We start from the raw sequence: 25,966 nt of genomic DNA, 5'->3' as shown, positions 1-25,966 counted from the left end.
AATAAGTCTTTGATATAGGTATGTATATATAATTTTAAAATACGTTTATCGTAAAAAAAAATCACTAAACGCTGACGAAGGCTATATAACTAAAACTTGACTTTTATCTAATAAAAGGACTATTAAGCCTCCGCTGCACGGCTTTTGGATTAAATAAGAAAATTGTTTCAGTGCAAAAATATGATTTGAGGATTTCATGATTGGAAGCCGGTGTCGTTCTCATTCCCTACGGTTTAGTAGGTCTGTAAGATTTAAACCAATAAATGTCATTTCTGTCAGAAAATTTGGTCACGCCGTAAACACCAGTTATACGAAACAAAATGGAATTAAATCAATAGAACCTTCGGTCGGTAATTTTCACCATTATAGTCGTGCATTGCTAAGAGAGAATCTTTCATATATGTATAACAGCTGGAACCAGAAACCTATGAAAATGTTGCACAAGTGTGCCAGTTCACTTTTTCGCGAATACAAGCTTTCAAGCCACTGTCAACCAAACTATCAGTGGTAAAACTAAAAATTAGCCGAAAGCGAGAAAAATCTTGTCAAAGTCTCAAAAACCAAGGGGATGCTCATTCTTTTCTTTGATAGCTTCCACAGAGTTAAATGGTCAATATGGAATACTGCAAAGAGTCTACGATTACATACATGGATTGAAACATCCGCGTGTCCACTTAAGCAATTAAAAATCAGCAAATGCTGATTGCACTGAAGGTCATCCCGGCCGAGGCTTACCATAACTCAATGAAAAATTGGATTAAGGATTACATGGGTTCCGTCAAGTAAACAACAGCATTTTATAACAATTTTTTAATTGTATTGTTATGAACATACTCAGTACACTATTAACAAAGAAATTCTGAAATTTTTGAACAAAATATTTTAAACATGGCCATTAAAACTTGGAGAAAAGACAAAAAAAATGGATATTGGGTTTATGGCAGATATTTTTACAAAAAAATAAAATTTCAGTAAAAATGTCGCGATATTTTTTTTTTCAAAATGTTGCAATCAAGATAAAACCTTCATCCAAGTCTTTAGTAGCTCAAAGAGATGTGTAAAATTTCATGAAAATCGGTTGAGCAGTTCTCAAGAAATGTTTCCACCCGACTTCAAAAACACAGTTTCGAGAAAAATACATTCAAAGGCTTGAGTGACAATAAAAGTAGCCTCGAGCGTACAAGTTCTCAAGGCTGTATCTTCAAAGCTAATACTCGGATCAATCGTAAAATTTAGAAAAATATTCTAGAGGTGTTGTAGAAGTTATAAGTTAATAAAAAAAAACCATTTTTTGGAAATCCGTAAATCCATGTATATATAGTATATGCTTGAAAAAAGACAGGATCTTACGCACCGAAGTAGATAGCCCAGCGATCTCCCGTAATCATATATTAGTATATTGTAATTCTTTAAAAACAACTTGCTTACTTGCTTGAATGAAAAATAAAATCGTGTCCGTAATAAATTTTCGATAATAAAATTTTCGTTTATTTCTGTTCAGAACAAAATTGGTAAATTACAAATAGGCATACAAATATTCAGCAATGTTTAAAATATATGTATTTATACATATTTATTAATTATCATACAAAAAAAACTAAACTTAACTAAACTAGATAGTTCGCATATAAGGTATATAAGTAAATGGGCTCGCCGCTTTCTAGACACCACACACTCACACACAAACCTGAACATATAATGTGATGGAATTGCTTGAAACTGCAGTAAGGAAAGAAAAATTTGGTTATAGCTTCATAATAGTACTAATTTATTTATTATTTTTGTTTTTGGTTACGGAAACTCCATACTTTACGTACAACTCCACTATTACATATTACTTTAATATATATATATTTACACATAAGCTCATTCACGCACAGACGCACACAATCACAGAAGAAGCGACAAGCCCATTTTTACTGCTGTCTTCATAGTTCTTTCTTTTGGTTTTACGTTTTCAATTTTTTCAACATTTTCTTGACTAATACAGAACTTTTCAATATTGCTAGTTAAGTATGTAAGACAGTTTGTAATTACTAACTACTAAAGAAACCCCCAATAAAAAAGCTCTCACAATATGCTTTAAAAATAAAATATGTTTTAAAAATATTTCTACTTAACGCTATTGAAATGTGTGTTTTTTATACTGTAGGATATGGTGCATATATATTTTGTAATGACAAAACAATTATTATTGCGCTTTGACAACAATGGATTTTTTTTTTTTAATTTTTTATAAGACAAAACTTATTGGGAAATCGAAAGTTTTAGCAAAATTTATAAGATCAATTGTTTTCACTGCAGATTAGAGTCGTGATTCATTATACTTAGAACACAGTTAATTAGAAATTTAAATTTTTTACTGATTTTCGAAAATAACTGGCGCGAATAAAATTGGTTTTTTTTCGAGCGAATTTCACTTCCAAATTTACGAAATAAAAATTCAAAAAATTGTTTAAAAATTTCAAACTTTAAACTGCACTTGATCATCCGTTTAAGATCGCCTTGATCATCATCAATGTGTGTAAGTATGTATGCATATCCCTACCCGTCCTCAAATAGCCCCTACACCCTTGTACTTCACTTTCAACTACCACCTACCCACTTTTCACCACACTTATTCGCTCTTCATCAACTTTATGTGATTATTATTCACATCGATCAAATGCTTCATCTGATCGCCATGTGCCAGCAGTGAGTTCGTCGTCGGCTTGCAGCCCATACCGCCGGCAGCGGCGAGTAATGCGCGCCCAGTGATCGAACCGTTCGCAAGACCCTTGGCATAGCCATTTGCATGACCATTTGCGTGACCGTTTGCGTGCCCATTCGCTGCGGCTGCTGCTGCTGCCGCCTTTCGTGTGTTGTATGTCTTGCGGTAGAATTTTCCGAACAAATACAAGAAGATGATCGTGTTGGCGAGAAATATGAATGTCAATGCGCGTGGCATATTGCAGCCCTTGGCAGCAACTATGATCATGTAGCCCAAAATGAGCACGAATTGAATGAGCTGAATGGTGGTCATGTACTTCTTCCACCAGAGGTATTTCTGATATTGTGGACCCATGGCAGCAACCATATAATAGAAGTACATAATGATGTGTACACCGGAGTTGAGTATGCCAATGATGACACCTTGCTCACCTACAACAAAACAAGTGAAATTGTGTCAGTTAAATAATTGGCACTCATTGTGGAAACACCAGTTCACTTACCAGGCGCGTACTTAAGGTAACCCCAAGAGAAGAGTGCGGTGATGGTGTGATGATAAACATGCAGGAATGAAACTTGATTTTGCTTCTTACGCAGCACAAAGAAGGTTGTGTCCAGCAAATCGATGATCTTCGAGAAGAAATAGTACCAAGCGCCGGAGTAAAGCATCAAATTCTGTTCACGATTGCGTACGATCTCACATTTCTTCGATAGGATCGAGGCGATGACGTTACTTTCTCTGATTGACTGCAAGAATAAAGGAAAATGTGAAGTATTATATCAAGAAAGGAAAAAATAAATAATTTAACTTGTTATTTCATGATTGTTTCCTTAAAATACAACACCAACAATACCAAACAGTTGCGATAGTTAAAGTCCCTAAATCTTAAACCCATACTCAACTTGTTTTCTTAACACGAATTCTCAGCTTATAAAGCAGCGCCAAATATATTTTTATTTAGTTGTAAAACGGTTAATACTTCAAATTTTTCTTAGAAACTAACGGTTTGATGAAAAATTGTAATAATTATTTTTCAATAAATGTTGCCATGTTTTTTTTTTTACTTTTATCAAGAGAGAAAGCAAATGAAGATAAAGCAAAAAATGAATGACGCTATTGTTCCGGTTTAGTAGTAAAATTGTTGAACTTTTTGGAAAAATTAATTTTACTTAGCTGGTTATAACACTATTACTAGACATCAATATAAAAATTCTTAGATTATAAAATTTTTTGTTTATTCTTGTTTTTAAATTTTTTGTTATATATATATAATATACTTATTTGCTTACCATGCGGCACATCCACATAGAGTAGCACACCTGGAATGCATTGTAGATGACCATGACTTTCTTAAGATCATATGGCTTACGATCACGCATGTATGCGGGTCCGATTTTGAGCACAAAGAGCAAATAGAGTCCAACAATTGAAACTACCGGTCCAGGTGAGCTCATAAGAAACCAGCTATCCACCGTTTCATCTGCAGAGAAGCATTCAAAATTATGATTATTTTTTAAATAAAAAATTAAATAAATTGTAGAGGAATATAAATATTAAAAAATAATAATTTTTTTTTCTTTCTAGTATTTCTAGATGTGGAAATAAAATTTTAATTATTCTTTATTATGAAAAAAATATAAATATTAAAAAAAAAATTGTTCGCAATAAAAAAAATACAGTTTCGTTTAATTTTATTTAAAAAAAAATTTGAGAATTAAAAAATAAAAAAAAAACAAAGGCGGAGTTAACAAAAATAGTCAAAAACTGTTGGTATCACATTTAATTTTATTTTTTATTTTCTTAAATTTTAATTTTATTTATTTTATATAATTTAAAAAGCATTATGTTTATTGTATGTTATTTTAATTTATTTTATTTTATTTTTGCTTTTCTTTGTTTTTATTTTTAATATAACAAAAGTAAATTAAATAAAGATTTTTTTTATTAAAAAATTAAAAAAAAAAATAATAAATTAGATTTCGTTACATTTTTGTCAGTAATTTAGGAGCTTTTTAACAAAACAATAATATAATTAAAAACATTTGAGTAAGATATTTTCTCGTAACCCACATTATTTTTAACTATTCTATATTATTTAATTATTTATATATTTATTTTTTTAATTTTCTTACTATATTTAAATTTTATTTTTTTAAATATTTATTTTTTTTTGTTTATTTTTTTTTTTATTTGAATTGATTTTATTATAGGTACCTAATAAACCAAAATATATACATTAATTAAATTATTTTTTAATAAAACAAAAAAAGAGTTGATTTTATAAGTAATTAATACATAAATCTCATTAATTTATTTTCTTTCAAATTATTCGTATTTTATTTTGTTATATTTAATTTAGTTTATTTTCTTGTATCATCTCTTTAATTTATTTTGTTTCAAATCATTCGTTTTTTATTTAATTTAATTTATTTTAATTTTAATTATATAATATATTACAGTATGATTTATTTGATTTTAAATTAATTTTTTTAATTTATTTTATTATAATTAAATTGGATTATTTATTTTGTTTACTTTCTTACTTAATTTATTTTTTTTTATTTAATATACATATATACATTTTATTTTATTTTTTCATTTAGTCTATTATTTTATTTTACTTTTACTATCTTTTAATAATCTTATTGTCACTATATTTAATATACATTTTTATTTAGTATAATTTAATGAAGACATTCGAAGTTTTTATTTTATAAAAATAACTAGTTTTTATTTATTAATATATCCGAATAAAAAAATTTGTACTTGAAATGGATTTGAATTAGAATAAGTGTATTATTTTTATTTTACTAATAAAAATATTTGTTTTAATTTTTTTAGTTTTTTTTATAATTTTAATTTTTATTTTTTCAATCAATTTTTTTTTAATTATTTAATATTGTATCAAATTTTGCTTGAATGAAAATTAAAATCAAATTTCCTTAAACGCAGCATTGTATTTTTATATCATGTTCATTGTTGACACCAAAAGTATTTTAAAGGCTAAAGTATTATTTTTTTCCAATTTTCAATGAATTTAGTTTTTACATTCAATTTGGCTTAAAAAATATAAATACTAAACTAAAAATTCTGATTCATTGTGAAAGAAATTAATTCTAAGAGAATTTCCTTATTTTTGAGGATTATATTTTAGAAATTCTGCTTAAACTATTTTTTTTTTTTTGTTATGTAGCATATTTTCCAAAAACTACGCAAAAACGAATTTTCACTTTCACCACGCTTTAATAATTATCAATTCACCATATGCACTTCGACTTAACGCTTTTCAATGCAAAATTACTCACCAACACCCTTCGAGAGGCCGGATATGCGTTCATTGAAAATTTTCATATAGGTCGCCATTTTCGTGACTGTATGTATGTGTCTCGTTCTATAAATAAAAAAAATTAAACACCTGTTAAACATATGAATTAAGCAGACAACACTTTTATGAATTAAACAACACGACACAGAATATAAATTTTCCTTTTTTATTATTTTATTGAAATTGAAATGAATGAATCGAAACGCGCATGAAATTCTAATGCAATTGCAGCTATTTTATATGAATATGTAGCACAGCTAAATTTTTTAAAATTATTTATTACACTTTTTTGCAATATGTAGCAATATTTCGAACTTTCAGCGCTGCGTCCGTGCTGTGAGTACTGCACCGCACGAAAGCATTCACAATTCTAACAGCGACTGCTAGAATTAGTCCGTGCTAAGCGTTTTCTAGCTCACAAACTGACAGACATGAACAATGACTGTGTATGTATGTGTCGGTTTATATAAGTACATACGATGTATACTAGTAAATTTATACGTCAAAATAGTCAAATCCATAGTTAAAATAATAATAAGCATTCGAAAATCTGTGCTTTGAATATTGAATTAGATTTGAGAAACGAGCGAGCGTTTGTAGATATGCTCGGCAACGAGTTTGCTACAGCAGATTCTTACAGACAAGTATTTATGCAGATTCGAAAAGAAGCAAAAAAAAAAATTATATTATATAATACACATTTGCCAGCACATGTGAGCATTGTTGAACGGTCCACCCTGGTTAATTATGTAAAATTTGCGCTCAGTTTATATTTAACAATTTTATGATAATTTCAAAGAATATCGTGCAGCACTCGATTAGGTGGTCTCTTGTAGGTTTAAGATAACATAATACTGCAGATAAATATCTGAAAGTCGTAAAATTTTCGACTTCGTTACAAATTCAAAAATATCTTTATAGCCGGCATAGGCTTATGGCAAACTTTTCTTGATTATGAAACTAGAGAACAGTTTTCCAAAATTTGGAATATCAGACGACGGTTTACGGTTGGTCAGAACAGTTTAGCTCTTCAACCAAGCAACTCAACTGCAACAGTGGCATATTTCTCTTATATAACCCACTATGCGTTGCTAGGTTGTGCCAAAATCGTTTTAAATTAGATAAAAACTATATGTGAGGACTCTAATTCTATATGTGGAAACTTACTTTAAAAGAATACAAATTTTTTGGAATACGTGTATAAGCTCTAGGCAGATACATTAATTAATAGCAAGAATATTAGCTGAAAAGTTAAAAAATGGTTTTATAATATTTGGATCCAAAACAAAGGACCACAAAAAATCTATCGGTCACAAATATTTACAAAATTATGAATTAAGAATTTGCGAGAGTAGTGCAGGAGTCCTAAATAATCTATTGAGTGTCTTATATCGAGTGAGTTTAGGGCGATTTGGGTCTAGAAAAACCTGCATATCTGATCTTAATCTCATACAAATGGAGTATCTATACTGCAAGTTGAATCCAGTGGGAAACTTACAGAACTAATATTAACCTCGTATAGTCGAGTACAATATAAGTTCGGTCCAAAAAGTCTTTCCAATTTAGTCAAGCATAAAATGGAAAAGGGAAACTGATTGACAGAAAGATAGCAAAAGATAAATTTGTTCTACAAATTAATATGTAGGAAAGTAGTTCCAGTTTGTATTAAAGATGATTCTCATCATCGTTCCACCAATATTAGTAAATTGCCTTCAATTTGCTTACATCATATATTTAACAATATAAAATGACAAATGAGTTCATTAGGTCATCGCTCACGTAACTCAAAAATAAATTTGAGTTAAGCTTTCTCCTTATTTATTATATTTACTATTAATTAGACATTTATGAGTCAATTAGAAATAGAAAAGTAGTGCTTTTACTAACTTACTGCTGGAAATATTTTATATAAGTTTCTAAGCTTGAGTTTTTGGCAATAAAATTTCATGTAACGCAAAATAATAAACAATATATTTAAATGTGATGCTTGTTTTCAACTAATAAATTATGTAATTTAGATATATAACAACATCACTCTGTGCGTCAAACCTAAAAATCGTGTCAAAAAGCTAGCAAGGACTTGGCTATTTGATGATCAAGCTGTTGTGGAACTATTAAAGAAGTTTTTTTATGACGAAGGCTCGAACTTTTAACTTAAAAAATTAAATTTATTTTTTAAAAACCTCATATCCTTTCATTAAATATTTTCATAAAAAGAAAAAAAACAAAAACACTGCACGAGAAGTTCCCACGGCGACACCGCATTTGGCGAGAAGACCATAAAAGAACATTAACCGCCAAAGTAATGCAGCTTTGTAAATAAGCATCACTTGTACAATTAATAAACACTTGCGCCAACATTAATAACAAACAACAACAACAGCAATAATTACCAACGTTTATTACACCCGATACGGGAGCTCAATGACAAATTTTGGTTAATGCCACCGCAAAATTGCAAAAAAATTGCACACATACACATGCAAAAGCTTGCAATGTTCTAGCATGCTTGGAAGTTTTGCTGCCATACAATAATTTCGATGCCAACTGCCATTTCTGTAATAGCTTAGAACTTGGCATTCAACAAGCTGAACACGTTCATTGGATGGCACTCAACAACAGCTGTTGGTTGTTTGGTCGTTTGACTCGAGCGCGGCCTTGTGCGGCAAATTATTGGTGAATTTAGCAAAGAACCTCACCTCGTGCAATGCCACACCAATACCACTCAGCACGTGTGCGCACACACACACACATGCATGCATGCAGCTATGCAACTGCTACCGCAGAGTGCTGAAAATTGCATAGCAATATGCGCTTGCGGCTAAAATATGCAACAACAACAACAAATTGTCTACAAGTGGCAATAAGTTAAACTGAAAAATTATTAAATGAAATAAAATTGGAAAAAAATAACAACAACAAATTGACACTTGGGCAAAAATTCACAAGATCGAAGTCAAGGCACACGACTTTTTTCGCATTGAAGTTTTTAATCACTTTATGGTGTTGTTGTTATTGGAGAACATAAAACAAATGGTAATAGAATTCACCGGCGTAGTTGCATCAAATGGTGTGCCGGTGTGCAGTAGCAGGTTGATATGGCATCAGCCCAGTAGGACTGGTTAGAGGAAACAAAGGATTTGATAGCACATGCACTGTGGGAGTGGTAAAGTGAAATAAATGATCATATTTAGTTAGAAGGTTGCCACCTGTTTCAAGTTTAAAAGGAAAAAAAATTCTCAACTAAGTACTCGTGAGGTTTAAGAAAGCTTACACCTAAAAATATTTTAAGTAATGTTGCCACCTGTTTACAAAAATTAGTGCCATTAAATACGATAAAGTAATTTTTAATTTCCGTATATAAAACGAAAAGAAAAATTAGTCTTTAAAATATAACATTAGCAGACTGGAATGTTGCCACTTTTTTTCAAATTTGGATCTGCCACTTATCAAACCATTTTATTCACTTAAACAATCAATTATAAAATAATTATGAAATAATGTTTAAACATGTTTGAGAAACATTTATGTTGTTATGCGACTTTTGGAGAATGATTGCCACATGTCTGAAATTTTTAAATAAATTAAAAAAAAAAGTTTTAATTAAAAGTAAGCTGAGTCTGAGATTTTTAAAGAAGTTAAATTAAATTTTTTAATTCACGGTAAATCGCTAATATACATATGTGGAACAAACTTTGGTACGTGCTGCCACCTGTCTTCAATTTTTTTATAATTAAATTGATTAAGCAGATGAATATTACATTTTGGTTTAATAAATGTGAGCACATTTCTCTTAATTTGAGATATTTTACTAAGGGTTGCCACATGTTTGAAAAAAATACTTCATACAAATTGATTAATAAAAAGTATAAGATATTAAAAAATTGGCAAAAATAAATAATAACATTATTTATGTGCTTAAAAATAATTTCATTATAAATATAAATAATTTCATATAAAATCATGGTACTCGAGTGGAATAGAAGAAAATATGTTTTACTTGTTTTAGAAATTTGATTGCGATATATTATATGTATAATACTATACTTTATATGAATACTTTATGGCAAGCCCTGAGGAATTTTTGTCGCTCGCGTGTCACATTAGGCACAAAACTTGTTTTTTATTATAAGTATTTAACGGTACATTGGTTCTTACCCCTTTTGTTATAAGTAAATTAGCCCTATTATCTCATTAATCAATTAGCTCGTTCAGCCACAAGTTTATACATGTATAACCACTTCTAACCTGCTTGAGACCCTTCGTTTGATATTCTATATATTTATAACTTTTTGGCGGTGAATAAAAGGCCATGAACTTCGCTTAAAATCTAAAAACTATGTCTCATAAATATTTATGGAATGCAAAAACCAGCCTCTTCCAGCGGTTAGAAGTAAACTTGTTCGTCTCTCGAGGCAAATGTAAAAGAAGCTGCCTATCGCTGATCGTAATAAATTGATAGCCCTCGTAACTAAATTTCCTTTTCAACTAGCTTCTTTTAGTATGAGAACAGAAAGCTAAAGGCACTAATTAGAACTTAAAAGTTGCGGCTTTTATTACGGAACTTCAACCACCCTAGTAGTTCAAATATATTCATAACTACATATGTAAATAAAAACACACACTTATATGTAAATCCATGCATAAAGGCAATGCGAATTGGACGGCTGCCAACGGCGTACGCACTTCTTGCGCTTAAGGTCAGCGGGCGGCTCAAACACGTTTCACCGTCACCACTTTGTGAACTTACTCACTCGAGCAACGGTCGTTAGGCTTAGAATAAGTTAGACAGCGCTTTAGCTAAGAATACAGTTTGCCATACATATATTTAGCGGTGTGTGCTTAGAGAGTGAATGTTTGTGCCTAAATAACAGTGTGTACCAATAAGTGCTTAAGCAATTGGTGCGGTGGTTAGCTGCTAAGCGGTGCCTTAAAGTATTGCCAAATCGGCCGTTGTTTATTTTTTACATTTATTTATCTATTTTTCTATTTTTATTTTCATTATCGACTTACATGTATATTATTTGTTACCATAATATACAAATACCTAAAGATTTTCGTTTATGGCTAAGGAAGTTCGAGTTCATTGTTCGTTTCGGTTTCATTGAGACAGCCGGCCGTTTACGGATCACTAAACAAATGACGTCATTTTACTTCGGAAATCGGAAGTGTTGAGGAACTGCTTCGTTAGCATAATATACAGTTTATGTTAATTGCTTACAGGTTTTAGCTATTATTAAGAAATTTGAAAGGAAAATATTTAACTTTTGTAATAGTTGGTAGTTTTGTTCCAAAAACAGGACAGAACAGAAATTAAAAATTTATGTAAACAAAAAAATTATTATTTAAATGAAAAATAAATAGATAAACAGCAATGAATAATTATCAAAATATTTCCATGTTGTTTGAGTCACTATTAAGTTTGAGAACTCAAACGATCAGCTTGGAACAAGTAAGAGTGTTAATAAGAAGCCTACAGCAGTCGCTGTATCAAGTGCTCATGTTCAGATAGTCATGAAAAAAATGTTTATGTACAAAAGCAGCTTATTTATTCTACAATAGTTATCCAAAAGTTAAATTTTTACAAATAATTTGTTAGAATGTGTAAGTTTTTTTGTAAACTAATACAAGTTGCTGTACAAAAGTTCTATATTTTTTTAATACCTAATATTGTCTATGTACGAGTATGTGTCAGCTTCAGTAAAGCGTGGACGGGTCCTCAGCCGCACTTTTCTTGGAATTAAAAAAGAAAAGCAAAATTGCCCGCAAATGTCGAGAATTCGGCTCAAATAGTGACAATGTCCAAGATCGGTATAAAATGATTTAATCGACCAGTGCTTGACCCTAGAGACATCTATAGGAAAATCGGTTAAAAATTATATTTAACTTTATATTCGACAAAGCTATAGAAAGATTTGAGTGAAAGTTTCCACATGTTTTATTAATTTTTTTATCTTTTGTTTTTAATTGAGCCAACACTCATTTTTTAGGCGACTTGCCACAAGTCAGAAATAAGCTGCAGAGTTTCAAAACGTTTTCATTTGTGGTCTTATTCCATAAATAGTCAGCACTTTTTACTATGCGTGACCCATAAGCCTAGCAGATTAACCTAACCGATCACTTTTTTAATGATTTAGAACAAACTAGGTTTTGAAAACTCAATATCTTTCCTAAATTCGGTACGAAATGCTGCAAATCTTGTTAGAAGTTTATAATAATCAAACTCATTGCAGAATTCGAGTAATTTTGGTCCAACTTTTCCGACAAATCACGCTTCAAGGTTGGTGAAATTTTATGTTGTGCAAAATTTTTTCGCTTAGATGATAAAAATAAACGTTAGAGTGACTAAAATGAAAATTAAAAAAATTTAATAAAAAAACACACACCCACTACTGTTATATGTTTATCAGTTTTACTGCTTAAATTGAGTACTAAAGTCCAATATTTACAGTCATAAACTACTTTAGCATACTAATAAATTGCTGAAACACCCACAAAAATAAAACATAAAATTGAAGAATATTAAATTAACTTATTTTTAAATCTTGTGTCGAACTGTGATTTCCATATGAGTCACCGAACCGAGCTCATGTGCATACATTTTGTATGAGAAATATTTAAAATTTTGACAATTTATATGCTCAGCCAATAGGAAATTAGCATACGCACTTAACAAAAGACTTAAGCAGCGAACTCGCACCCGAAGGATAACATCGGCATATAACATTAAATGTTAAATCTTCTTATTACTATCACTTATCGTTAGAACGCTAAACAAATAGTTGCAGTAAATAACGATATATTAAAAATAAACTGTAAAAAAACATTATTTCAATTTTCTACAAGCAAATAAAAAGTATTCTTAAGTGCCGCAAATAGTGTTCTCAAGCAAATAAAATTAATTGCCTTTTAATTTGCGCAAATATTGTCAATTGAACGGTTGTAGTTCAACGCTCAATAAAACATGCGAGAGCGCACAAATAGTAATAAATAAATATTTACATGTAAATGGCTTGTGTCTGTGTGAGTGTGTGCGCAAGTGCATTAGCATGCGAAAAGTGCGTCAGCGGCAAAGTAATGATTGATATCATTAGAAATTTGCATGCATTGTGCGCTCATAGACTTTCTCAGCGGCAGGAAAGCAAATGTGAGCAAAAGGACTCTTCTATGTGCTTAACATACAAACTATTTCTGGAAAATAATCAGGAAATCATGGCTTTTGCATATACGCAATAAATAGAGACGCGCTGTCAACGCATAGGTTTACAAGGAATTTCATTTAAGGATCAACAACTTTTATTTGCATATCACCCACAACAACAGCGTGTTATGTGACGCAGTCAGTGCGTGTGTTCAGCGCGTGTGTTCAGCATTTACAATGTAAAGCAGAAATATTTCTCTGCGCGCTTTCATATGCGAGTATCAGCGTGTATAGGCTTTTTGCATTATTACAACAAATATAAGCCTTGTAGTTATGAGTTTTATTTATTTTTAAAAGCGCCCTCGTGCACATGCCGCGCTTAGAATAACTAATCAGGAATTTTTGCGTAGCCACATTCTTCCATATACCTAAAAATAGAAATGTAAATAAATGTGTGTGTGTGTGTGTGTATAGGTGAAGAAAAAAGCATACACGGAAGACAACTAATGGACAAGCGAGCGAAAGAGTGGCAAAAAATAGCAAAATTGCTTTTTATTTGTTCGCCGCAACTTTGTTGCAGAGCAAAAATCCCCGAAGAACATAAAAAATTTAAACTGAATATTCAAAAACAAAATTAAGTTAAAAATAAAGACTAAGAAAAAATATAAAAAAAAGAATAAAAAAAATATTTATGTACAAATTTATCATTCTACCATTCTATATTAATTTTGACACTTTGTTTCAATTGAATTTTTTCTCATTTATTTTCTTTCGTTGCTTTCGTTTTTAGTTCTATTTGCAGGCGTGTTTGTTAATTAATTATAAATGCTAAATGTTAATGTCTAATTTGAATATTATAGGCGCGCGCACAAAGCACGTGCCATCAGCTGGCTCATTTCTTTCAGTTTCTGATACTTTGTATCTAAAGAATTGCAAAAATCAAGAAAAGATTTTGCATAAATAATTATAAGCAAAAATTATACAGCGTGTTGTTCTTTTGTTTCCCACAGCTTTGATTCTCTGCGAAAGTTATATAACACAATTATATGACACAATCTTTGTTATTGCCATCTTCCGCAAATTAAACTGAGATTCAAATATATTTTCTTCTTCTTAATTGGCGTAGACAGCGCTTATGCGGTTATAGCCGAGTTTACAGCTTCAAAAACACAATAAATTTCACATAAAGCTATAGGACACATATGTATATACATACATACATAAGTATGTATATAAGTGTATATATAAATTTTTAAATAAAAACTAGCTGACAACAATAAACTTCAGCAATTACAAGAACATTTAAATATTCATTGCCAAATGCAGAAGTTGAGTGGCCATTTAATATAAAGACGATTAAAGAATTGCAATGAAGAGAAGGAAGAAGTAGAAGTTTTATACCCTAAGCAACGCATATTATTATAAGTTTGTCAAAAACTTGTCACACCTGAAAGAAAGCGGCGGAGATTCGATAAAATAAATATTTAAATGATCAGCTTCCTTGATTTAGCTGTCTGCCAACCAATCCGTCAGTTTTAGAATTGTAGACTTGAAATTTTGCAAAAATTTTTTCTCACCAAGAAGCTTTTCATTTGCCGGAATAGTCGATATCGGACCACCATAGCTTAGAGCTGTCATACAAGCTGTCCGGTCCAAATCAAGATATTGTATAGAAAACTTTTTTATTAGTCCAGATATCTTCACGAAATTTAGCAGGAGTTAATGCCGAATGCAAGGCTATAAAACTGGTTTATTTTTTCTTCAAATCAGCCAACCACAACATAAAGCTGCTATACAAACCGATCAAACAAAATCGAGATGACGACGTTTTTACCTTTTTTTGCTATAAAAAGTTTTTAAGGGTATTATAGTCGCGCTGCTGCCGAAGTTTTTTTTTTATTTCTGTTTTTTTTTTTTAATTTTGTCATCTCAAGACTAAATGTGTTTTATTGTTAACTACCAAAACGCATTAGAACCTTTGATAACTCATTACATTGAAGAATAAAAGTAGACAACAAGAATCACATTATGATATATATATTTCTCTGTGTTTCCCTTACTTAATATTTTTTTGTTCACAGTATTTCCCCATAATATACAACAAATTGTCATCGAATTGTGGTCGCTTATACAACTTCTCACCAGAACACGACGCCTAAGGGGTTTGTCACTTTTTTGCCACTTTGATGCTGCACTTATCTACCATCTTTTTGGTTAATTTGTGGCAACATTGAGGACATTGAAAAGGTGTTAGCTACATATGTAAGTATGTCTTATTTTATCGCCAAACACTATACTGTATTGTTCTTTAGTTTTAATTACAGCAAAAAGTGCAAATGGTCGCGCATCGCAATCGCTTTAATTGCTTGGAAATAATTCTCAAATTGGCTGCTTGTGCCGTGGGATATATGGTGTATATATTTTAACCTTTTGTTGTTCTTAAAAGCCCACACAAATTAGCTTTGTTTACCTAGGTGAGATAATAAATGATTTTATGTATTATCTGTGTACTCTAACGCTGCGCTGATAGTGACTCAGAAGAGCTTTAACTCAAGTTCAAATTGACGGCAACTTGATAGTTATAATTTTATCATTACAGTTCTGATCGAATGTTAAATAGTTCCACAATAAAATATCTTCTAAATTGAGTGGTAAAGTTGACTCAACAAAAATGTTAAGCAAATTTCTCTTAAAACCATTATTTTTATATGCTTCTTTATGGATGGGTCAAAGCTTGAGCGGAGTGTTGGTCGAGAAGTTTATTGTCAAGAACTCTCTATCAACTTCATTTTTAGACCACCTGACTATGGCAATGTTTTTCAACGTGAGGTTGCGGCCATTAAGGTAGCCGTAATTTCACTGTTCCGGAACGCACCCTGAGTAGAAGTGGCAATCTACTCTGATAACAGGGCGGCGATACTAATATTGCGCTCACAAACCGTGCATTTAGAGCTGGTTAAATAAGGAATACCTCGTTTTCAATAGGTCACAGCGGAGTCGCAGACAACTGTAAAGCTGATGAGCTGGCAAGAAAGTGTACTCTAGCTCAGCTATCAGCATCTTTTCCCTCTGTAATGCTAGCCTCTCCCAAGTTATGAGTGTTTTAACAGACCATTGCGCTATTAGCGTCCATGTTGTAAGGTTGGCCTGGATGTCATCTGATTTTTTTGCTAATTTCTATGTTCCAATTACAGGAGTTATATTTATATGGCTTCACAACAATTCAGTAGTCAAAATGTGACCTCTGGATCAGCCATCGAACATAACTTAACTACTGTAATATACTAAGTTTAACCAAACAGCCTTAAGAATTCTATGCGATCTGTGGCAACTAGTTATTATGCATTTTGAAAGTATTAAAAATCGTGAGACGTACCATTTTTTGCAGGCGATTAGCTTGAGTCGCACTTCCACCCATTTTTTTCCAAACAGTTATGTTTCTGTGAAAAACAGGTAAAGCCGTTGTTCCCATGACCCCACAATTCAGTCAATTGTTCAACACTTTATTCAAATAGACACAATGAGATCTCAAAAACTTAGTGCAAGTTAATGAAAGTACAACTCACATAAGTATATTTGTATATGCAAACTACATTGTGACACTATTCCCACTATACAAAAACAAATTTACTTAACAACAAAATCATTCATAACATTTTATTCACTAAAAACCAGCAAAAGGTAAATAGAATAGAGTATTCTTAAATATTAAGTGCACTTAAAAGTGTGAATATTTCCACTTACTACAGATGCATCATACTTATAAGCTTGTAAATACTTATGTAAAATATAATGCTATTTATTTAGGCATTGACTAATTATAGGCTTGAGAATATTGCTGGCACTATCACTCAAGCATTAATTTTCACTTTTAAGTGCAAAATTCAAATAAAGTGCATACATACTTACATATATGTCACATTTGTATGTATGTGTAGCTGTAAGAGAATTTGTGCTAAAAAATTTCCCTTTACAGTTAGCTAGTATACACTCTTCCGCCGTCATTTATTGCAAGCTTGAAAATTGTTGACACTTTATTAATATGTGTGTTGACACTTTTATTGTGTAAACTTGCACTTAACATGTAAATATTTAAATGATTTTCTGTAATGAAATGTCGAAGTTATATTTGTTTGTCAAAGCCGACGTATGAACATAAGTAATTGTTATGCATTCCATTTTTTTTTTGTTTTTTTGTAATTTACAACATAGTATGTAATATATGCGGGTGTGTAGGTGTCTGCCTAAAGGTATGTTTTTGTTTAGTGTTAGCATATGTTTACATTGTTGTAATTCTTTTTAAATAAGTTTACACTGTAATTACTATGCAAATATTTCTTATGGACATACAGCAAAATATAATACAGCATGAATATACTTGTATGATGCTTCGTTGCACTATGTGTAGGTATGTATGTATGTTAATTATGCTGTTTAGAGGCGCCTACCTAAGAATTTCGAGTTTAGGATATCCTGAGTTCAGAAATGTTTTTCAAAAATATCAGTAGCCAACTAGAAGTCTGAACTGTGCCAATTGAGCAAAAAGAAAAGGTAGCAATACAGCGAGAGAGCATCTTAATCTGTTTAACTCTCTTTTATTCTGGTTATACTACATTATGCCAGCCCATTATATTTATAGCAGTTGCTTGTTCGAATCGCCACTCCCAAAGGCCTGAAGAACCGATTCCAGTAACATTGGGTGTTATAATCTACTGTCTAAATTGGACAGAAACGAGGTTAAAGCCCAATTTTTCTACAGTCCCTGGCCAAATTATTAGACGCACTATTGATTTTTATGCAAATATCAGTTATCAGTTATCTCTTTTCGGACTCAAATCTTCCCATGATTCAACTTTTTTCTTAATACGTCACACAATAGCTTCAGACAGCTTCAATCTTCGTGAAATTTCACGGTTTGAAAACAGTTTTGTATTAATGAGAGCCTTGACTTCGGCTTTTTTGCGTGGTGAAATGTCCCCCACTTTACCCATCTTAAAAGATAAGAAAACGAAAAAAAATCACGTTAATAACTTTTCTAAACAAAATAAACACCCGAGAAAGTCATGTTGCAAATACAAAAACGATACTGAAATACATCCACACTGTTAGTAATCACGCACGCAACCGGATCATGTTCAAACATGAATGCGACTTCTCGCTGTCATAACCCTACCTACCTACTATTGTTTATTATTGTTACGTCTTTTTTTGAAAATAAGTAAAGAATACTATTAGTCAAAAAGGTTTGGCTATAAAAATTAAGGTTTGTCTCATTATTTTACACTAAAAAGGCTATTAAAATAGGTAACTACGAAAAAATCAGTGATGCGTCTAATAATTTGGCCAGGGACTGTAGAAGTAAATTACTTGGTATTTTTATAAATAATATTAGGTGCATCGGGGAAGAGGACATTCGACCAGTTCTTATACTTTTGTTGTACAAGTTCATGAAAACAGTGCTCTTAAAGCATTATTAAAATATGACTATGACGTTGTCAGCTAATTTTTTAGAGCATCTTAGTCAAAGTGGCTACCACACGGCCACCACAAACTTGACGAAATCCATTTTCCAATACAGATGATATGATTTATATATGTTGTTTCGGCTATTTTTAATATGTCATAAACTGTAATTTCTTTTCAGTATATTTACAATTTCATCATGGAAAGATATAAATATACAAACGATTAAATTTTGAAACTTTTTGTGCGCCGTTGCCATTTTATTTATGACCATAATCATATCGTTCATCTGTGCTGGCTATTAGTCGAATTGTTGCATATTTCGAGCGTAAATTTTCTTTACGTAGTGTTCTAGTGCCAATAAGACAAAGATGACATTCAGACAAATGTTGCAGAAGACCGCAATTTGTCGATTCCAAGACGTTCACAAGAATTGGCAGTACCTCAAACCTGGCAGAGTTTCTGAAAGGATTTGGGTTTGCATCTGTGTAAAATTGTTTCAACCCAAGTACTGAAGCCATTGGATTACCGTAGGATTCGGGAATTTGCTTTCTAACAACTTCAAAACGATAACGATTTTTTTAAGAAAATCATCTCTGATGAAGCTCACTTTCATCTGAGTGGTGCGGTAAATAAACAAAATTATCGATTCTGGTGCGAAGAAAATCCACAAATTATTTATGAACAACCATCACATTCACCGAAATTTACAGTGACACTTTTACTGTTACTGGAGAGTGGTATAGATCAACTTTTTATGGCCGCAATCGGAAGAAGTTGACCTTGACAACATTTGGTTCCCACAAGACGGGGCTAAGTGCCATACAGCCACGTGTAACAACCGATTTATTGCGAGGAAAGTTTGGAGATTTGATTATTTCAAGAAATTGTGGCCTCCAGAAGCTTTAGAAGTCAATATTGAAAGTTCTTAAAAATTTGGTTAATCAAATTAGTTTCGGCAAAATTTGAATGCCATTTGAATGATGTTATATTGAGAACTTAATTGTTTGAATTGTACTTAAAATTAAGTAAAAAAAAAAAAATTAATTGAAAAATTGAATATCCTTGAGAATTTGTGAGTGTCCTATTAGAAAATGTATGTTATGACTACCTTAATTAATACAAAATTTGTCTTTTCACAAAAACAAAACACAAGCAAAGCTTACAAACTTGCAAGAGTGATAAAATAAAACTAAAAGTTAGAGCACAGCAGAATTCGAAATCCAATGCTGATATCAATATCATCCCGTAAACTTTGCTTTTACCAAAGCCTTTAAACCTCCAAACTTTACTCCGAGTCCGTGCGCTTGTGCACACAGTTTGTTTAGTAAATATCCGTCAATTATGCATGAAGCAGCCCGACAGCGTCATTCGTTTAGTATACTTTTTTTCTAACTATTTTCCTTCCCTATTTTTTAAAACATTTTTGGGTTTGTTTATTTGCGGCCGCTGAAGGCGCAACATCCGATCACCGCTGACTAGGCGACGAGTGTCAGCATCAACGTCAAAGTCAACAGCGTCGTCAGACTCGCTGAAATTGTTGCTGTCGTTGGCGTTATTTATGTGTGAACCCTACAAATTGTTTGCTATTTTCGACTGACACTACAAGTCATTTCCCACAGCACTTAGACTGACAAGAAAACAAAAAAATCCACAAAAAAAAACTATGAAAACGAGTAAACAGAAATTATACGCGCTAAGGCAATCATACGCTTGTTAAATACCGAAAATGGATACAACGTGCGAGTAGAAGGTTTGACTTCTTAATTTGCGCTAGAAAATTGCTGCAAGCAAGAAATGTACAGAAATGCAAAATTATATGAATTTTTTAAATTCCAAATTCACTTCACTCAACTCAACACAACACGAAAAACGTGGCAAACATTTTATTAGAAATCATTTCATTTCATTATCTTCCTCTCCTTCTTTCTTACATAACGCTCACACTTAATTGGCATACAAATTCAACACGTGCTTACTTCCTTCGTCACCTTTCTTTACGTCGTACCGTTGACAAGCTTGCTTTATTGATCTTATTTCTTGCCAGACTTCATTTTATTTTAAATTCTAATTCGATTTCACTTCACTTCAACTGACTGTTTCCCAATCGCACGTCAGCCATTCGCCTTGTCTGGCCATTGCCGTTGACTTTATTTGTCAGCCGAGTTGCCCATAATCAGATGAGCAGCAATCAGCGCTCATCAACATAACCTTCCATCACACGGCACCTCACCGCATTCACTCACCCTCTCACCTCCGCTCCCACTCATTACAAGCGTATTTTTTCTTCACACGTCGTCACTATCGCCTGCACCCAACCCCCTTGCTACAGCCAGTCATAGCTGAGCTATAGCTCATTAATTTACTTAAAGCATAATTTTATCCGTATGAAAAAAATTAAAAAAAAACTACGAAAAAAATAAAAAAATCAATAAAACAGGTACTTGAGCTATTTGAATTTATTGAATTAAGTCACGTCTAAGTGCGGCGACAACCAAACTAGGCAAGCGGGAAATAATTTACATTAAATGCAAATTAGTACTCCCATTTTTTTCACTCACTTGTTAGGTAAAAAAGAACAAAAAAATATAACAACAAGAAAATGAATCAGATCAAGAACTCTTTGGAAGAAAGCTGCGGAGCTACGGCTGAAAAATATAATGTAATGTATATAAGTATATTTGTCACACGTTCCGTCATCCGTCTTCAAATCCATCGCTCAAACGTTTTCAGTGACAAAAATCAGTTTGAAGTGAAAATTAATGAAACTAAAACACGTAGTCATAACTAATACATTATTTTTGTAGTTGTTGTAGTGACAAAAAGCATTGCCCAAATAGTTTTGAAGAGCCTTCCGCATTTACAATACTTGGCCGGATAAAAGTCAGCGTCCTTTTCGTGTATATAGACAGGACTGGCGTAAGAATGGACTAAGACATTGCTCAAATAAGGTGATGCCTTTGTGTAAGAACATAAGTCGGCAACTCTTTGCCTTTATAAAAGTAAGAACCGATTATTTTTTATTTTTTTAATTGGCGAATTTCACGTTGAAACTTGGAGCTAATTGCCTTGGTTTTCGTTGTTAACTAATAATACTAATAATTTTAAGCTTAAGGTAATTCTGTTTTTTTTTCTCTTTAATGATGAAGTGAATTAATCATGAAAGTCATACCACAAGCATATCAATCTTTTTGGATGTCTCGGTGGCAATAGCTCCTTTAAGGATATATCAAACAGTAGTGATATATTAAGATGATAATATTTTCTGTCAAATCATGATACCCATAGGCTTTTTTACTATAGTTTGATGGGCCAAAATATCATGTACATATATCATAAAAAAACTATTATTTTTCCTAACTAATAAATTTTGTTACATTTTTATAAAAGAATTTATTCATAAAACACAACAACAACAACCTATTGCCTTCAATGTTTCTCTATCATTCAATGATGTAGCGATTACTAAAGAATATTTTATAGAATTACCAACATAAGTCTTAAATAGATCTAAAACTGGATAGACAGATAAATAAATGAGGATTGCACCGTGACCTAAAGCCTATTGTGCCCTATCCTAAGTCACAACGCCTCGCCTAGCCACAGCATAATGATAAATTCCAATATACTGCTAGGTGATGTTTAGGAAACATGGATCCTGCGCTCACAGACTGCTTTGCAGGCAATCGGCGGGTGTTCTGAAGTTTCAGGCTCCATGTCTCAGAACCGGCAATTCGCACAAGAAGATAGGTTCATGTTATATAAGTGCTTCTTGAGATCACAATTACCAGTGCAGAAGACGACAAGTAGCCTGTTTTTGTCCCTTGAGAGGTGGATTACATATTTAAACCTTTAAGATTGTAATCACTCATTAATAACTTGATTATGATCTAATAGACTGTTCAGTTGTTTTATACACTCTTGCACCAAAAGCGATTTGTCTCTCGTATGCAGAGATCACCTTTAGTGACGCCTGATTATTATTGAGTATTATATAACGCTCATTGCGATAGCAACGTTGGATGTTTATCTGTACGCATCGACTTATAGCAAAGACCTCAACTTGGCTAAAAACTGACCTTAATAATCATTTGATTCTAAAAATATATACAATAATACTTAAGTTTTCAATACTAGATTGGAAATTATTTGGATAATACATTTGTGCTCGCCCTCCCTTTCTTAAATAAAAAACAGATATGGTTCTCAACCTTTCAATAGCCTTAAGGCACTAAGACACTAGAGCCAAAACATTATAAAAGACCTTCAGCCCGTCTACATTTTACAAATGATTTTTTTTTTTTTTTTTGATTTCAGCTGTCAAAACATCAATCCTTTTTGCTTTTTTTCTAGCCTCAAATATGAGAGGAATAAATTTAGCACAACTGGATTTTAGTTTATTCAAATTGCGGCTTTTTATGCGTTGTTACGGATATCTATGAGTTTATATGTAGGCAAAAAACTGTAAAATACTAAACCCAATCAAATTTTTAATTTCAATACAACAACAAGTAGTCGCACCATTCCACTAATAAACACTAGTTTAAGTCAAAGCAGCGTCAATGTCTCGAAATCTTCATAGAAATAAATGTGCTTTAGTAATTATAACTAAATATATTTATTATGCATGTATGTTTGTATATTTGTGCGTATTAGACATAAATAATCGTTTACTTTAGGTTAAGGTCAACTAGAAAAAGCGAACGTTTAAGCAAGAAAAGAATTAGCAAAGCAAAAAAAAAAAAAATTCAAAACAAAACGGCAATTAGAGCTAAGAAAATATTGTGAAAAAATTAAGACCTAACAGAAGTTAAATATTTAGAATAAGATTAAAAGCGTGACAACTGAGCGCTATTTTAGATCATTTGAATCAATATTTGTGGTAACTAGTTGCTTTGGTTAGCGAGTTTCAAAAATAGCCTGCCACAAATTGTACATTGACGTTATGGGTTAAGGAGAAATTTGTTTAAAATAATCACGCGCTTTTTCAATAATTCAAGTTCAAAATCACCGCTGAATTTAAAATAGAACAAGCAAAATATAAAAGACTTAAGTGAAGAACTCGTTTGTTAGCAGCGAAGGCTTAGCGGCTTGGTTTGCACAAAAGACTTAAGTAACGAACTTGTTTCCAATTTTCTCATTGATTTTGGAAAGCAAAACCAAATAAATTTATCAAAAAAAAAAATTAAGAAAAATATTTAAAACGGATCTAAGGTTTAATGTTTTTATTTGCTTTTCATTTTTGGTACAACTTTATATACACAGTTTTGCGTCAGGAAAGTCGCAAAACTTTAAAATTAAAATTTTGAAATCAAATGCGTAAGTTTACAGTTACTTTATCATATAAAACACGCATACAAAGAAAGAATCTTTTAAGGAAGGAATCACAATTTTAAACACAAAGAAAACATCAACAAAAAATTAAAGGAATAAAAGTAATTAAAAAAAAATAAAAGAATTAAAAAAAATAAAAAAATAACGAGTAAAAAACCGAAAACACAAGAGTTTTTTATATCAAAAATACAACAAAATTTTTAATTTTTCATTTTTTTAAATTTTAAACAACGAAAAAAATTAAATTTTTTTCTTTATAAAAACTCTCCTTTTTATTTTTTTTTTAATTTTTAATTTCTTTAAATTTTAAACAACAAAAAAATTAAATTTTTTTAAATTTTAAATTTTTTTTCTTTATAAAAACTCTCCTTTTTATTTTTTTTTAATTTTGAAAAATTTGAAATTTTTTTTATTAAATTATTTTTCAATTTTCTAAATCTTTATATAATTTTGTGTCAGGGAAGTCGCAAAAATTTTCAAATTAAATGTTAAAAATGTGTCAATTTACAATTATTTTAATATACAAAGAAAGAACATTGCTGATAAGAAATCACAATTTAAAATAAAACACAAAAAACAACAAAAAAAATTAAAAAAATCTAAAAAATAAAAAGGCCGAGACAAAACAATCTTTTTTGGGTAAAAATTAACATAAAAAATAAAATAAAAATTAAATGTAAAAATTAAAAAAAAAGTAAAAATTAAAAATTTTTTAAATTAAATTTTTTAATTTAAAATTTAAAAATTTTTTAAATTAATTTCTTTTAAGTTAATTTCTTTTAATTTTTTTTTTATTTTTTTTTTTAATTTTTCTACAACTTTATATATCATTCTACAACAGGAAATGTGCGAAAAATTTTAATAAATAGCTAAAAATCAAATGAGCTAGCTTAAAATCACTTTAACATGCAATACACACACAACCGTAGAGATCCTTGCTAACAAGAAATCACAACTCGAAATTAGACAATTTTGAAAGACGTACTATTTCAAGCTTACGTGCAAGAAATTGTGTATACAAATTTCAATACGAGAAATATGAGCCAATAATGTAATGCTAAATACACAATATTAATTATTATTTTTTTTAACATTTAGGAAAATTCATATTCATACACCGTAATTATTTTCGACACTTCCGTACCTCTTATGCGCACCAAAAACAAAACACCGTCGTAAAGTTCTGCCAAATTGGTAGACTGTCAGACTGTGACAATCACTGCCAAACCGCACTGATTAGCTAATTTGCCGAGCACAGCCCTCAATTCGGTTGTTGTGCACACACACGTAAGTATGTATGCGTGCGTGCGTGTAGATGCGAGCGCGTACAGCTGCGTGTCGTGGGCTTTAAGAATTATCGTCCGTGCGTAGCCGCCACAAGACAATCAAAACTCACTTTTATAAAAATAGCAAACAAACAACAACAACTTATTAGTATTTAGTGGTATTATTCCCGAAACTGAAATCGGCCGTCATTTACGACCGTCAAGAAGACACTGATACCGTGTTCTGTGTCAGCAGGTGTATAAATAAACAAATTTAGACACCGCACAGCGTCACACACAATCGAGCGCAGTCAGGCGTGCCACAAACACACACACATGCGAGCTTATTTGCAAGCGCATAAGCAACGCTGAATGGTCCACCATTATTGTCGCAGCACACACACACACACTCGCATGCATGTTCGCCTTTGTCTGCGCTTTTCGCTCGCATTGTCGCCTCCGTAGCCGAGCGGCTCACCGCTGTTGTGACGCCAGCAATTTAAGGACAATGTCAACATTCAACTATGCGAGTGTATGTGTGTGTGTATGCTGATTGCTTTAATCATCGCTAAGCTTTAAATCGAACATGTTCGATGCCGGCTCCGCAGCTGTCTGTGTGGCGGCGATCTTGCATTATTTCATTCGCCGAACGTGTGCAATTATGTCTTGCTCTTTTGCTTTTGCTTTTGTCATTTGTTTAAGTTTTGTATTCTCAGTTTTGCATTTCA

At 31.6% G+C, this 25,966-nt stretch overlaps 1 protein-coding gene across 2 annotated transcripts; it reads right to left on the bottom strand.

The window, feature by feature from the left end:
• Positions 1-1,457: 1,457 nt before the first annotated feature.
• On the bottom strand, positions 1,458-25,486 carry LOC105231023 (elongation of very long chain fatty acids protein 7). 2 transcript variants are annotated; one of them, XM_011212104.4, is made up of 5 exons: positions 25,118-25,486; positions 6,016-6,101; positions 4,000-4,190; positions 3,213-3,456; positions 1,458-3,141 (listed from the first exon to the last, which is right to left on the bottom strand). In XM_011212104.4, exons 2-5 carry the CDS (start codon positions 6,071-6,073, stop codon positions 2,618-2,620), a joined length of 1,017 nt encoding a protein of 338 aa, XP_011210406.2. In that variant the 5' UTR covers positions 6,074-6,101; positions 25,118-25,486; the 3' UTR covers positions 1,458-2,617. The 2 variants fall into 2 exon arrangements, with proteins under 2 accessions (XP_011210406.2, XP_011210407.2); XM_011212105.4 differs by lacking the exon at positions 25,118-25,486 and adding an exon at positions 6,319-6,449.
• Positions 25,487-25,966: the final 480 nt, after the last annotated feature.

This window comes from Bactrocera dorsalis, chromosome 2 (genome assembly GCF_023373825.1).
Source record: "Bactrocera dorsalis isolate Fly_Bdor chromosome 2, ASM2337382v1, whole genome shotgun sequence".
NCBI lineage: Eukaryota > Metazoa > Arthropoda > Insecta > Diptera > Tephritidae > Bactrocera > Bactrocera dorsalis.
This window is presented reverse-complemented; position numbering and strand designations above follow the sequence as displayed.

What these genes read in the sequence shown, in the direction of transcription:
- LOC105231023 (XM_011212104.4), bottom strand. Translation starts at nt 6,073, where the DNA reads ATGGCGACCTATATGAAAATTTTCAATGAACGCATATCCGGCCTCTCG. An exon ending in CGGCCTCTCGAAGGGTGTTG is followed by an intron (nt 4,191 to 6,015) that starts GTGAGTAATTTT and finishes GCTTCTCTGCAG; the next exon opens with ATGAAACGGTGGATAGCTGG. An exon ending in TTACCTTAAGTACGCGCCTG is followed by an intron (nt 3,142 to 3,212) that starts GTAAGTGAACTG and finishes GTTTTGTTGTAG; the next exon opens with GTGAGCAAGGTGTCATCATT.